Source organism: Zootermopsis nevadensis, unplaced genomic scaffold (genome assembly GCF_977971745.1).
Source record: "Zootermopsis nevadensis isolate Lab colony 2312 unplaced genomic scaffold, Znev_1.0 Znev_ptg000009l, whole genome shotgun sequence".
Lineage (NCBI taxonomy): Eukaryota > Metazoa > Arthropoda > Insecta > Blattodea > Termopsidae > Zootermopsis > Zootermopsis nevadensis.
The window spans coordinates 4410551-4426341 of NW_028259141.1; the positions used below are offsets into that span (position 1 = coordinate 4410551).

A 15791-nucleotide genomic window follows, 5' to 3' on the forward strand; every position below is an offset into this window, starting at 1 on the left:
TATGAGGTTTTCATGACGGTGATTCTAAAGATTTCTGTCTTCTGGGTTGTTGGGACGTGTAGTCTGATAGATGTCCGCCAACGTTTCGGAGGTCATGCTGCCTCCATGATTGCCCTGATGACAAAGGAAGCATGACCTCTGAAACGTTGGTGGACATCTATCAGACTACACGGTGCAACAACCCAGAAGACAGGAATCTTCAAAACCATTTCACATTATACAAGAACTTTGTCTATGTCAAACTATCAACTGGTTTTAAAAAACGTTGTGTGTACAATATACACAAACATGACACTATCCTTATGATGAGATCTAATATCTGTTGCAGGTTAAATTATGATGCAGGAAGTACAAAGGTTATGTAACACTCAACAAAATGAAAAGATGGTTATAAATTGGGGGGGTTAATGGCAGGATGTAGTAAGTAAAAATATTATCCAAGAACACCAAATAAAGCTACCGACTTGACAAGACTTGAACAGGAACCTCCTGAATACACATCAGATACATTACCTTTGTCCAATCGTTTGTTGGTCAATGTATACAAAGTTAAATCTTAATTCAATAAGGCATTCATTAAAGTTTAAGAATTATAATGTGTAGGTACAAAAGTTCCTTGACCTTAGTTATTCTGTTCTATAATTTCTATTAATCACCAACTTTAAAACAAATTAACAATGGAATTCAGCAAGCCACAGGAAAACTCACCCAAGACCAAACACTTCAGTTACAATATGTAACTTACGCTAGTTTCATTATATGCAATTGTTCTTGGAGTAAAATGATGCAGACAGAACATTGTACAACCAGCTAAGCAACATTATGCAGTTAATAAAGGCACCAACAAATGAAGAATGAATGTAGGGCAGGAATCTGAAAGCAGTTTATCGAGAACTTAAGGGACAGTACAACAATTATGATTATGGTCTGAAGACTGAAATTAATCAAAATTAGAATATCTGTACAATAAAATGTAGTTTTAAACTATGTCTAGAATATAAAATAGTAACAGAAGTACATAAATTAGAATGTTTAGGAAGTAAAGTGTAGATAGCAAAACTCATAATACCAAGATAAAGTGTAATTTGGAACAAAGATAATCTAAAAAGCGTAAAATTATATTTTAAACCCATTTTAACATTGCAGTGGAAACACACCTAAGGGAAAGCCAAGGACTACGGTAATTGATTATATAAAGTTAAAGATAACAATGAGGAAAATGGAGTACAGTATCACAAAAACATGTAACAATTTGAAAAAGAATTCAAATTAAAAAAAAGAGGGACAGGAAAGGGTGCTCACCTGCGAAGGTCACTTCTTGTTCTTTGTGAAGTCTTGAAATCATCGCGGACTCTTCCAGAACGAGAATGAAGTTTACGAAAGACCTGTGAGAGATTGTGCTGGGGAAACAAAGTTTCCAGTATGCCCTCCAGTAAGACATATAGCAGGCGGCGGTTCAAAACAGGGTGTTGGAACAGTTCAAAGACACATAAAAGTCCTCGTCTTGTCGTTTCACTCCCAATTATGTGCTTCAGTTCATCTGTAAAATATTCAAGGAAACAATGCAGAGTGCACAAAGTAAGCACACACATCCCTAAATTTATGAGCATAATTTGTTTGATGAAAACAGTAAGGTGAACATTCATAAATAAAAATTAAATTCTTATCTATTGTATGTATAATAATCATAAAGGATCAATGTTCTTAAATTGAAAAATACATATCAATTTGAATGATTCGTTGTAGCGAAAATTTGTTAATCAGAAGTTCACATATCAAGGGATTGGTTTAAGTGAGAAAGGTCGTAACACTACTGAGCTAGGGACAATAGACACACCTAATTCAGTAAAATCTTGTAATACATTAATAGAATGCAAGTTTTCCCACAATTTATAACATAATTTCTTAGTCCCATTAATTTTCCTACAATTTCAATGGTTTCTGTTTGTTTTTCGTCATTTCATTTGAATTTCCAGGATTTTACAACATTTTCCGTGACTACAACATTTCAGTTTACAAAATATAACTGTTTTAAGTTAGCAGCTATTATTATTTAACCTATTACCTATGTCTGCTGTGTGCATTGCAGTTCTTTCATTTCCAATTGCATAATTTCATAAGCTATCATCATAAAAGGAAAAAAAAACATTTCCTTCAGAAAAACTGAACATACTACAGGATGCTGACATGCACATAGCGACTTCATATTTCCTTAGTCAAACAACCTGGATTATCAGCATCAACTTTGAAAACAATAGTCAGAAAGCATCATGTCAATGAAGAAAACTGAAATCAATATGAAAGATATAAGATTTTTTGAAGATGTAAATATACTACTTATTCTGTGCAAATTCTTTCAAATCATTTGACAAATGATATTAACTTCCATCATGATAATGTATATTTTCAGTTTCTGGTAATTATATGTTGCAAAAATCTTCAAGCATCACTTAATAATTTAACTCCATAAAACAGAGCCCTCCTTAAGAAGCTGATAGTATGCTTAGCTAGTCTCAGAAATTCCCCATGTTTTCTCATGGAACCTGAAGGGTTGCTTACCGTTTTCACACAAGCCTGCACTGCTTCGTAAAATATACATTCCCACATTATTTACTGCGCATTCCAATAAAGCAGTCTGGTAAAGGTAAGTAAAAAAGTTTATGATTTCTTCAAGTCCTGTAACTCACACTTTCCCATAATTACCACACCTCTTCATCCACTGTGAACTTCGAAGACAGGCCAGTATACTGAGACATTAATAGGATACCATAAAATAACAATGCAGTACTCACCAGACAGGCTTGAAAGCAGGGCCACTTTAGCAGCGACCCGAGTCCGCATGCGAGTTGCTTCATCTCGGGGCAGGCGAGGCTCTGCCTTGCAGCCATTTGGCCAGAAGGATTGTCTACACAACAGGCAAACAACTATACACAGTGTACAATTTGACTTTCTCGCAGCAGTGAGTATGAGCCGGGATAGCTCAGTCAGTATAGTGACTAGCTACGGGCTGGGCGATCGGGGTTCGATCCCTGACGGGAGCAGAGGATTTTTCCTCTAGCCTCTGCTTCCAGACCGGCTCTGAGGCCCACCCAGCCTCCTATCTAATGGGTACTGGGGTCCTTTCCCAGGGGTAAAGCGCAGCCGAGGAATGGTGCTGACCACTCACCCCCATCTGGTGCCGAGGTCAAGAAAGAGTAGGAGCTATACCTCCGCTCCCCCCAAGTGCCTGCATAGGCGTGTAGCGGGACGCTTTACTTACTTTTTTACATTGCAGCAGTGAGTATGTGTTCTAGTCTGGTAAAAGTTTACTTATGTTTCAAAGGAGCTTACTGCCTCCATTATCAGGGAAATAAGTGCTGATGATGAAATCAGCAAGTACCTATGAAACATTGGTAAACTTCTACCAGAATACATGGTGCTACAACCAAGAAGACAACCATCTTCAACTATACACTGAATGCTGCAAGGTAGCAGATGCCATTACTGCTCTGTATTGGTACATGAGTCAGGGACCACCTAGCTAGACTGACAAGTTTTGTGGTTTACCTTAGTCCCTCCAGGGAAGTCCTGAGATAGAACTTGCAAGGTCACCTCACCCCAAACACATAACCTAACCATCTGTCTATAGTTGACACTACAGACTATACCTGGACGCATTAGGAACTTACTAATATGATAAGCAGTCATCTTTCATTTTCTTAGGGTCACTGGTTGGTTCAATTCAATAGCCAGATATCCTCAGATTTACATGCTCTCTCTCAATAATTTAAGGCAAATGTTGGAATAGTGCCTCAAAATAAATCAACACACTTCCTTCCAAATTAATCATTCGCAATTGCCCTCCCATTTGACGCTGAAAACCTAAGCAACTGAAAACATATCTTTAATTACTCACTGCAGTAAATCGGAGAAGCTTTCTCTTTGACCTTTCAAAATTGCTGTATATAATCACCCTCTCATGTCTTTCCATCTTACATAATCTCTGCAGCTGACTGAGCTTTGGTAAGATGTCAGGTTCTCATGGAAGTGAGTGTAAAGGTAACTGTCTTCTAGGATATTGTGCCATTCAGTCTGGTAGAAATTTACTGATGTTTCAGAGGTACTTCCTGCCTCCACCATCACACTGATGATAGAGGCAACAACCACCTCTGAAACATTCATAAATTTCTACCAGACTACATGGCACTGTATCCTAGTAGACAGCCATCTTGACTGAGCTTTGTTAAATTATCTGTGAATATCCTTGATTTATTCACCCTAACCCTACAAAGTGATGAGTACGAGACACAAATTCCTCTACCAACACATCTCTCTTACATCAAGTATTCTTCTCAGTAAATTGTTTTCAAATATCTTCAAGCTCAGCTTATCCCTCAGAGTACAAGAAGTTCTTGAGTCAAGAGAAGGAACTGTTTTGGAATAAAGACTGATAATTGATACCATGCCAAAATCTTACTCATTCAAAATGTTTCTGCCAATCATCTAACACAAAGATGAAGAAAACTTACTTGAATGCTCGAAGGTAGTCAGCAACCTGCTCAGGGCTGGTCATCAGGGACACATAATCCAATATCCTTCTATTCACAATGTCACCAAACATGGTACGTATAATCTGGCGCAACAGTGTCACTATACGTCTGCGAAGCCACTGGTTGCGAGACTTGAGATCAAATACTTCATCCATGAGCAGCAGCATGATTCGCAGAGGGATGTTATCATCAGTCTATAACAGACAGGTAACAATTAAGACAAGATTATCAACGCTTTCGTGACAGTGGATGACACAATCAAGTTGAATAACTTCAACGAAGATGTATGTGATATACAGGCAACTCTCGGTTTACGAACGAGTTCCGTTACAAGACATTGTTCATTATAAGTTTTTGTTCGTTATGTGTATCTTGTATTCCTGAGCTTTTATGATACGTATCATATACATTAAAATCCATTTTAAAGTATTAAAACCATGTAGTAATTATCATATAATAATTATCTGATAATTATTGTAATAAATACATTTTTTAAAAGTTTATTTATTTAAATCTTACAATTATGTTCACTATACATTTGGCACTTTGTTTTATAAGGAACTCTATCTATTGGCGATTTTAAGAAATTTTGAATGAATTGTGACGTTCATTATAGCGAATGTTTGTAAATCGAACGTTCGTAAACCAAGAGTTGCCTGTATACAAGAAGATGAAGATAACTGTCTTATGGGCTGTTGCACCATGTAGTCTGGTAGAAGTTTACTGACATTACAAAAGTACTTGCTGCCTCCATCATAAGGGTGATGAGTCATTACCCTGATGATAGGGGCAAGAAGCAACTCTCAAACATCGGTAAATTTCTATCAGACTATACAATAGAACAGCCCACAAGACATCATATTCACAACCATGAGAAAATGAAATGTCACAAAAAAAAGTTTCATCTCCTGGTATCAACTGACAAGATATCACACAGACAGCATTTATTTTTCCTGTGCCCTTTATTATTGCAGCAACAAGGACTGAACACAACACCATTTTAGGCTTCAAAGAAAAGTTAGGGGAAATTTGGAGATGTGATTGGTGGGAAATTGTAGCTTTTAATGAGATGACAATCCTAGCACAGATGGGGAACAAACCTCATGATGAGTACTCACATCAGAATATCTGAAGGTAAGGAAGTACAAAAGTAATTCTGGTTAGATCCTATAATCCCTGCATTCTCTCAGATGTTTCATGTCAATAAATAATACAGTAGCACAAGCAAATTACAGGTAAAAATTAGAAATCTACAAGACTATACGGCACAACAACCCAGAAGACAGCAATCTTCAGACTTACTACTGTGAAAACCTCAAATCCTACTTGTAAAAATTACACTGCACACATGCATGTGTGTGTATGAATTATCTATTTTTGTATGTAACTTCTCTCAGTAAAGGGAGCCAGGTAGGTCAGTACAGTAAGTGAATAACGACTGAACAACCGTGGTTCTATCCCTGACAGGGGCAGAGAATCTTTCCTCTAGTTTTTGTGTTCAGACTAGCTCTGAGGCCCCATGAGCCTCCTATCCAATGTGTACCAGGGTCCTCTCCCAGGGGTAAAGGGTGGCCTGAGTGTGACGCTGGCTACTCGCTCCTAGTGTCGAGGTTAAGAATGAGTAGGAGCTATACCTTCTCCCCCCCCCCCCCAAGTGCCTACATGGCGTGTAACGGGACAGCTGTACTTTCACTTTTTTGCTTTACTTTAATATCTCTTGGTACTAATTTCATATATCTAACCATACTATCAAACATAACTCAAATGTTTGTGCTGTCAACATGTTAGTCTGTTACAATAACCTAATAAGAACTTACATCAACATGAAGTGAAGCTCCAACCTTCATCGATTCATAGAAGCCAGGCGGCCGGATTGCCTTACCCTGGAACACCTTACTTATGCCGTCCATCACACCATCCACTGTACTCATAAGATTGTCAGGCATGGTGCGTACTGCCTGCCCCACAGTCCGCATCGAGCTCTTCAGAGGGTTTACTATTGTGTCCAGCTATAAAAACATGTCATATGTTGGAGTCAGCATCAATTAAGATGTTGAAGGAAAATTATAAAAGAATCAGTAGGGCTGTCCCCACTTAATGGTACCTGCACCTTGTCGTGGTGGTGGGGCTTGAGTACCTCAGTGACCCCAAGAGCTATGCTGGCGGTAGCATAGCTACTGGTAGGGCCTCCCTAGCCAGATTGGTTGAGGGGGATAGGTCAGACTAAGACAGGTACCCTGGTCCTCCAGGTTGGGGGTTGGTCGCAAGGCTAACAACCTTGCACAGTAAAAAGGAAGATGTTTCGAAACCTCAACCTCGGACAGACGGACCTAACAGAAGGACCGAATGGAAGAGGAGAATTGAGGAGGCCATGGACCGAATACGGACCGGAGAGCCATAGAAGAAGATCAGTAGGGCTGTAGAAGAATGAGTCATGACCTAGTGCTATCCCAGCATTTGTATGAGCAAATTAATAACCACGTTAACAAATTTCAAAGTCAAAACAAACAGGTATCTTCAAGAAGTGGCTCAAAAGTGAATTAACCATCTGTAGCCAAAGGCTGTCAAAGTAATAATTAAAAATTCAGTTCCTACCATAAACAAAACACAGTGTTTTACCATCAAAGGTCAGCAAGAAAGTGATGCTTAGGTAATCAATGTTTATTCTGAAAAATAATATAACAAACATAAATAATGCATTGTGGGCAAAGTTCAGAATTACTGAATCTTAAAGACAGAAGTGCATATATTTACCACAGGGCTTTAAAGGATCAGCATGCATGCGTATGAAGCACAAAATTCATTACTGAAATTTCATAACATTGAAACAGAGAATGTTGTACTAAATTTTGACCATAATGGTTTAGTAAAGCATTATCTGAACAATGTCATGTCACTTGTTGAAATGTTTCATTAATAAGATTTGCCACTGAAAAAATAACAATATTACACTGCACATAAAGGAGCTATGAATTTACAGTATGGAAGGGACATTCTGCGCATGTCTGAATTGGGAATAGAACAAAAGGGTAAAAGCGCTAAAGCTGCAAGGTTTATGAAAGTCTTGGATTCAAATTCAATGAAAGAGGAGATAACATAATTACAAATGCAGTTACAGAACTGTTTATGAAGACAAAGATAATAAGATATGGCTGGATGGAATGAGATGGAAATGATTCAATGTGGCAAGAAAGATAAAAGACAGAGTATGGTTATTTAGTGGCAACCTACACTAATATACAAATACCATGATGGTTTGAAAATTACTATAAGAGAGTGGACAGTATCCTACAATGTCAGTGAAATTGTTACCGTGCGAGCTATCTGTCCTCCAGTTACACCCTTGTCATAGTCTCCCTGCTCAAGAAATGCCAGCAGCATTCTCTGTAATCGTGGGTGTGTATCTATGACACCAGACTGCAGCAGGATCTGCATGTAATCGTTTAACATCTTCATCCTCTTCTCCAGTACAGTACGCTCCATGTTGTGGAAAGTCTTCTTGCCAGGAAACGTCAGCTTTCCAAGATCACCATACTAAAACACAGTATTGTGTTGAAAATATTCCTTCTGCCATCTAGATCCATTTTAGGGAATGTATTTGTTAGTAGTTAAAGATGGCTGTCTTCTGGGTTGTTGCGCCATGTAGTCTGGTAGAAATTTACCAACATTTCAGAGGTCCTTGCTGCCTCCAAAATCACGGCCTTGATGATGGAGGCAGCAAGGACCTCTGAAATGTCGGTAAACTTCTACCAGACTACAAGGAGCACAACCCATAAGACAGCCATCTTCACACTAACCACCATGAAAACCTTAAATTTCATTTTTTCTAACTCATTATCCATCAGACATCCTAAAAAAATTAAATCTGTGTCGTAACAGCTCCAGAGAGCCAAAGCCAACTAGCTTGACTGCTGACCTCACATTCACATGCCTAAGCAGAGGTGAACGATCATTCAACCAGATATAGAGTGACGTGTGGTCAGCATGACGAACCCCCACCCATTGCTAGCTTTCCTGACCGGATTACGCTACTCATTGTAGCTCCCCAATTTCCTCACGATGCTGGGTTGGCACCGGTCCCATACACCGGTCGAAATCTCATGAAAAAATTTCTTCTCCCCCAAGACTCGAACCAGCGCGCATTCTGTATAGCTGGTCCGAAGCATGATGCCTCAGATCCCGCGGCTAAGGCGCGGGACCCATCAGACATCCTATCATTCAATATTATACAGTCTAAGTTACTGAAAACATCATTAATGTAATAGCAAATATAAACAGAACTAGGCTGAACATTGTGATATGAACAACACTACTATTATGCAAAGAACAGTTACCTTGTCTTTAACTTTCTGGTGGAGATCGTGGAAGTCTGAGTATCTCCTATATACGTGCCATTTCTCTGTGTAGCCAGTTTCATAACACTTTGCCACTGACACTGCGTAGATGCCATATGTCTTCCCCCTGTCATTAACCACACCTGCAAATAGACAGTCTTTAGGCAGGACAGAACATACAACATTACTGTTAATCCAACTTATAACACAACAAAAGAAGTCTACAAACAGTTTCATAACATTAGATGTAAAATATTCTTGCTTTAATAATCACAATCATCCCATTATCACATATCTATATTCTTAATAAACTAAACTATTAAAGTACCAACCCTCTAAGCCAAGCAGTGGACCCAGCCTCGAACCCATTCTACCTAATCAACAAAGCAAAAATCCATCCATCTTGGTGTTCCAAGTGGCTACTAGAGACTTTTTATTCTGTGTATACTTCTTGGTTCTCGAAACTGAGTTACAAACCCAGTTCATAATAAACACTTCAAGGAGACGGGTTTATTTGATTTTGAACCTTGTCCATCATTCAAGGTTAAAATGTATATAACAGAGTAGGTGCCCTTGCCCCATATAGCTGAAGACAAAAATGGATGTGGTTTTCAAAACACTGTGCACATTTTAACCTTGAACGATGGACAAGGTTCAAAATCCATTAAACCTGGCTATATCACACCATCATCAGAACCCTACAGAATCCACTTCAAGAAGAGTGAATAACTCCAACTTATGAAATTTCTTCCAGATAATTTTTTATAGTAGCTTTCACCATGAGATTTCCCTCCCCACTACTGTGTGGCTGTAAGTCAGCAGAACAGCACTGCTAGATTTATTACACTGCAAGTTCTGAACTGTCTTCACTTTCGCCAACCAAATGTCATAATTGAGTGATTACCTCTCCTACTTTGTATTCAGGATGTCCCAGGTTCAATTCTTGGCCAGAGACTAACCTAACTGAGGTTTTTCCATGGCATTCCACAGGCCCTCCAAGAAAATGACAGCATAATACCTTAAATTAGATCATGACTGCTACCTTCCACATCTTTACAATCTACTACTTACTGTTATTACCTCATCTGATGGTACACAGTCTTTATACTGAAAGCAATGACAAATAAAATATAAAAAAATATTCCCTTGTCTAGTTCCTCTATTAGCGTTGCAATGTTGTACAATTTTGCTATGGCTACTACAGAACTTTGTTTCCAGATATTTTTAACGTATGTTTTCCCAAGGTTATGAACCACATCTCATGACCTGTCTCTTTTGAGTATGAAAACATAGCTTTTTCTCTAAATTAGGACCAGCTGAAAGACCTTACAAAAGAAGAATAAGTAACACACTATTATATCAAAGGCAACTAACTAACTAGATGGCTTACTGAACCCGAAGGTTCATCACCGAATTAACCAAAGCCCTCCACCGGACACTGTCCTGGGTCAACAAAATCCAGTCTCCTTCAACTCCTATCTCCCATAGATCCCTCCTGACGTTATCCTCCCATCTACATCTAGGTCTCCCCAGCAGTCTCTTCCCCTCGGTCTTCCCAACCAGTACCCAGTGCACACCTCTTGCCCCATCCATGTGCGCTACATGCCCCGCCCATCTCATTCTTCTCAACTTAATCACCAATATTGGGGGAGGAGTAGAAATTTTTAAGCTCGTCATTATGCAGTTTTCTCCGTGCCCCATCGTCTTCTCTCCTAGGCCCAAATATCCTCCTCAACACCCTATTCTCAGACACCTTCAATCTGTGTTCCTCCCTCTGAGTGAGAGACAATGTTTTGCATCCATACACAACAACAGGCAAAATTATTGTTTTATATACTTTAATTTTCAGGTTCTTAGAAATCAGACGGGAAGATAAAATATTTTGAACTGAGAAGTAGCAAGCATTTCCGGAATTCAGTCTCCCCCTAACTTCCTCATGAGTATTATTTTGATTTGTTATTGTTATCATAGGCAACAGCCTTCAGATATGTGGGTACCTGTTTCTATTATCTCAGCCTGTAAGTAGAAAGATCCCTGCTGCGGTTGCTGCTGCAGTCTGGCTGCATTGCTCTCACCACTCAAATTACTCATCATCATTGAATTATCTGGTACGTTATTTGATGATCCCAGTATACTACTGACAGGGATGTCAGTAGTAGCAGCTGAAAGCGACATATTGTGATTTAAAGTATTTCTAGGTGTTAAGATGCACAAAGGTTCTATTTATAAAAGCACAGGTGAAATTTAAAGTTAGATAATCACATTCATAAATTTTAATATGCAAAATCATGCTTCAGACATCTGTTTAAAACTTATCACATTACCAAATTTCACACTCTTATAAGAGGCACAAAAAAATGGATGAAAACAGAAACCAACAAGAAAAATAGACGAATGCAAAACACTGTTCCAGAACTACCATTATAAAAGTAAAAACAGTGTACATACAATTGATGCTCTGCCTTTTTAAACAGATGTGACCTCAACAAGATCTGCATATTTTTCAAACATCATATTGAAATGTTTCAGGATTCTGCACTTAAAGGTACCAATCTTACATGTATTTCATGAGTTTACACAGCTGTCATCTTGGTATTTGTAATGATATGGATTTATAAAATAAAAATATGCATTTCTCTAAAACTGCATAACATCCTATAATAACAAAAAACTTTACATTTGTTTTCTCACAGAGAGAATGGATAGTATTATTCTGGGGTGTATGGTTGCTTATTTACATTAAAATTGGTCAACTGGCTGAAAGGTTACTAGAGGAGACAGATAAGTACACAAACACGCATGATGATAACATATGTAAATAAAACATACCAATTAGGGTAGACACAGAAACAAAAATATTAAAATTATCATGGATACCAAGCAGCAATACCTGCAGTCCCTTCCATCAGTGTGAAGTCAGCATCAAATGAAGACAGACTTATATTGTCAGAAAGACTTATCTCATCTAGAGACTGACAGTCCTCTTCATCACTGCGAGAAGACGGATCCTTCAGTAAGTCTAGTTCTGCCAACAGCTTCACATAAGACACACTGCCTTGGAAACCTGGTAAGAAGTGTTCCTCATTCTGTACAGAACACGGATCCAGATTAAATATGATAAACATCTCCAGTTATCATGTTATCCCAGCTTCTACTCACTCAGTTAAAGGAATCCATTTCTGAGAAGAGAGCATTTTGAAGCAGGTATTCTGATAGGATGACACCAAGAGTGATGGGGCATGTAGCTTTACATTGGTTTTAAACTACAGATAGGTACCTAGCAACGAAAAAGGAGTGGATAGTGATTAGGTAGTGGGGGAAATATTTGATCTAGTCAGTCAAGAACCAATACTGCTAGCTTAAGAGGCCTAGATCAGTGGTATTCAACCTGGGGTACGTGAAATTTAAAAAATATATATATATTATTTTATGATAAACACCGAATAATCAGTAATGAAATTTATTTAATTTATTTTAGATGTAGATTATATACTATGTATAACTTGAATTATTCACCAACAGCTTTGGGGGTACAAAGTTGAAGAGAAATTATATCTGGGGGTAAAAAAAAGTAAAGTTTGTCCCACTATACGCCATGTAGGCGTTTGGGGTGAGTGGAGGTATAGCTCCTCTCTTCCTTGACCCCGGCACTAGATGGGAGTGAGTGGTCAGCATCACGCCCCGGCCGGCTTTACCCCCGGGAAAGGACCCCGGTACCCATTGTATAGGAGGCTGGGTGGGCCCCAGAGCCGGTCTGGACGCAGAGGCTAGAGGAAAAATCCTCTGCCCCCGTCGGGGATCGAACCCCGGTCGTCCAGCCCGTAGCTAGTCACTATACTGACTGAGCTATCCCGAACAAAAAAGGTTGAATACCACTGCCCTAGACCACCTGATAACTTGGCAACATATACCCCACTGAAAATGCAGAAATCCCACCATGATGACAACAAATAATTTTCAGTCGATTACAAGTACAAGGTCACACTGGTGAATTTAATTATCCAAAAATTCGGTTAAGAATCTCATAGGTCTACAGTTTAAACATTTATATTTATCTCTTGTTCATTTGCACTGACGGAAAAACCCATATTAACAGTGAGTACAAGTTACTTAGAACAATATTTGGACCTAAGAACAATGAACTGATGAGAAGATGGAGAAAACTGCATGTTCCATATGTTCTACACTTCACCAGATATTATTAGGATGATCAAATCAAGAATGATAAGATGGGAAAGGCATGTAGCATGCACAAGGAGTTGAGAATGTGTACTAAATTTTAACAAAAGCCTACAGGGAATATACCACTTATAAGACAGAGTAGTAGATAGGAGAATATTAAAATGGATCTTTGGGAAATTATAGAGAATGTGGATTGGATTCATCTAGCTCTGAACAGGGTTTGGTGGAGGCCTCTTGTGAATATGGTAATGAACTTTCAAGTTCAAAAAAGGCAGGAAATTTCTTGACTACCAGAGCATACTGTTAGCTTCACAGTAAGGACTCTGCTCCACAGAATTAGTCTTGTTCAGTTCCAGCAACAAACCTTTAACAGATCACATTGTACACAGCAAGTTCCAAAAGAAGCATAACAAATTCATGACATACCTGTAACTTCTCATACACGGCTGCCTGAATTTCATCAAACCATGTTTCATTGGGAACCTCACTACGTATTCTGAACAAAAGTTTCTTTACAATTGTCTCATCCAGTTTCAGTCTGGGAGATGCCTATAACAACAACAGAAATATGAGTACCCATATGCCGCAAAACTCTTTCCTCCACAACAATATAGCCCTGACAATGGATCTGAAATATCATCAGTTTCAGCAAATCAATGCGTCTCATATCTCAGAAAACAGTTCTTAGCAGCAAACAACATTTATGATTTATTGCCTGTAATCACAGATGATATGAGATGGGTGGGGCATGTAGCGCGCATGGATGGGACAAGAAGTGTGCACCAGGTATTAGTTGGGAAGCCTGAGGGGAAGAGACGGCTGGGGAGACCGAGACGTAGATGGGAGGATAATGTCAGACGGGATCTCTGCCTTTCCAATCCATGACATATAACACTATTTTCCATGTCTGCATTGTTTGCCCTATATTGTAATGCAACTGTTTACCTTCTCTGACAGGTACTGCTCATATATACTGTAGGCGGCTTCTTTCATGTTTTCCAATGTGAGATTGGGGAGCTGTCCCTTGACATGATGGTCGTCTCCTACAGTCTTTAGCTTCTGTAGCTCCATATCCGATATCTGCTGCTCAGCAGACACCCGCCATCCTGTAACGAATGTAAGAGAAACAAGACTTGTCTCTGCCTTGAGTTTATCTATGCTTTTGGTTTGTACCATCTGACAAAGAGTAAATTCATGCAGTTCTCAGATGAAACAGGCATAGAACAGACTAATATTCAGTTCCATTGACTGACAAACTCCATGTAGCAGAGTCCTTACTGAGAAGCTGATAGTCTATCAGCTAGTCAAGAAATACCTCATGTTTTATGGAACCTAAAGATCCATTCTTGTGCTCATAAGAGCATGCCACTGATCCTTATCTTGAGCCAGATCAATCCAGTCCAAACCTTTCTGCTGTAGTTCCTTAAGATCCACTTTAATATCATTCTCCTACCTAAACTGATAGCTTCTAAGTAATCTCTCCTCTTCAAACTTTCTAATCAAAATTGTGTATGTATTTCTTGTGTCCTACATGCAGTACTGTCCACGGATCACGAGAAAAACCCTGCAAGGGGAAGTCGTTTCTGGTCGGTGCGGGGGGAATGTTACTTATCAGCTGTACTAGAGGGCTGTTATTGGTGGGAAGTGTGACATGCCAGAGAGTTATGCTACTACACACAGACTGAAAACATCAAGCAGTTGAGATTAGCGTGTATTGAGTGTGTCTGTACTGTGTTCTGTGAGTGTTGTGATAATATTCTAGATTAAATCACAGTGCCACTGTGATATAATCTTAAAACTGTACCCATTAGAACACATGAAAGCCTGTCATCTGTTGTTCGTTCAGTGGTTGTGGAACGAATGCTTGTAGGATGGGTCGTCACTTACCGCGAAATATTGCACATGCTCGTATATCACATTCCTACCAGGGCTTTTCTCGTGATCTGTGGACTGTACATATCTCACCCAATATACAAACATAAATAGTGGGCACTCATATTCGTCATTTCTCAACCAATTGTTTCTCATATACGTCTATTATTTAACACCATTATTTTCATATCTGACAGTGGTTCTTGTATCTGCCATCAAGTTACCACCTACCTGACATGCATGTATGTCAGTTCAACCAAGAACACTCCCAGTGACAGATTCTCAAACCAGTTTTAAGTCAGTTTTGTAACTTTTGTTATTTCTGTAATACCTCAGTGTCAATGTTTCCAAAGTCAAATGAGAATGCTAACAGACTAGGAATATTCCCAACTTTGGAAACAAAACTCAAAAATACTGTTGCTTTTGAAGTTGGCAAACAAGCAGTTGATATTTCACATAAACATAGAATACCACCTAAAACAGTTCCAACAATTACAACTGACAAACAAAATAATAAAGATTCTGCTACATCAGCAGTGTCACACACATGAATGTTTGAGAATCAGAGATCATATTTACTGAAAATGGGGGAAATTATTATTTATTTGGATTTTTCATCAGCAACTTAAAAGAAAGCCATATGAATTCAACTCTGATAACACAGAAGGCTAAGAGGATTTTTGATACTCCAAAGACTAGTCTTTGGTGGTGTTTGTTTATTCTAAAAATTATATTAGCACTCAAGTTTATGACTTCCCTAAAATGAGTTAAGATCATAACATAAGAGTACAGGCAACCCTCGGTTTACGAACGAGTTCCATTCCCGAGCTTTTATGATATGTATCATATACATTAGCGGCCATTTTAAAGCATA

At 38.7% G+C, this 15791-nt stretch overlaps 1 protein-coding gene across 7 annotated transcripts in view; it reads right to left on the reverse strand.

The window, feature by feature from the left end:
• The window catches only part of LOC110838313 (sorting nexin-13), a 39034-nt gene that overhangs the window by 10312 nt on the left and 12931 nt on the right, over nucleotides 1–15791 (reverse strand). For 3 of the 7 annotated variants that reach the window (XM_022081406.2, XM_022081407.2, XM_022081402.2), the window contains exons 11-21: nucleotides 13991–14151; nucleotides 13472–13594; nucleotides 11754–11949; nucleotides 10861–11025; nucleotides 8864–9006; nucleotides 7842–8063; nucleotides 6347–6538; nucleotides 4509–4723; nucleotides 2793–2905; nucleotides 1303–1540; nucleotides 136–873 (exon numbers count right to left, since the gene is read on the reverse strand). In XM_022081406.2, coding sequence (XP_021937098.1) covers nucleotides 756–873; nucleotides 1303–1540; nucleotides 2793–2905; nucleotides 4509–4723; nucleotides 6347–6538; nucleotides 7842–8063; nucleotides 8864–9006; nucleotides 10861–11025; nucleotides 11754–11949; nucleotides 13472–13594; nucleotides 13991–14151 — 1886 coding nt within the window. In that variant the 3' untranslated portion in view covers nucleotides 136–755. Of the gene's footprint in view, nucleotides 1–135; nucleotides 874–1298; nucleotides 1541–2792; nucleotides 2906–4508; nucleotides 4724–6346; nucleotides 6539–7841; nucleotides 8064–8863; nucleotides 9007–10860; nucleotides 11026–11753; nucleotides 11950–13471; nucleotides 13595–13990; nucleotides 14152–15791 lie in introns of those variants that run through there. The other 4 variants (XM_022081403.2, XM_022081404.2, XM_087345850.1 and 1 more) reach the window with 3 other exon arrangements.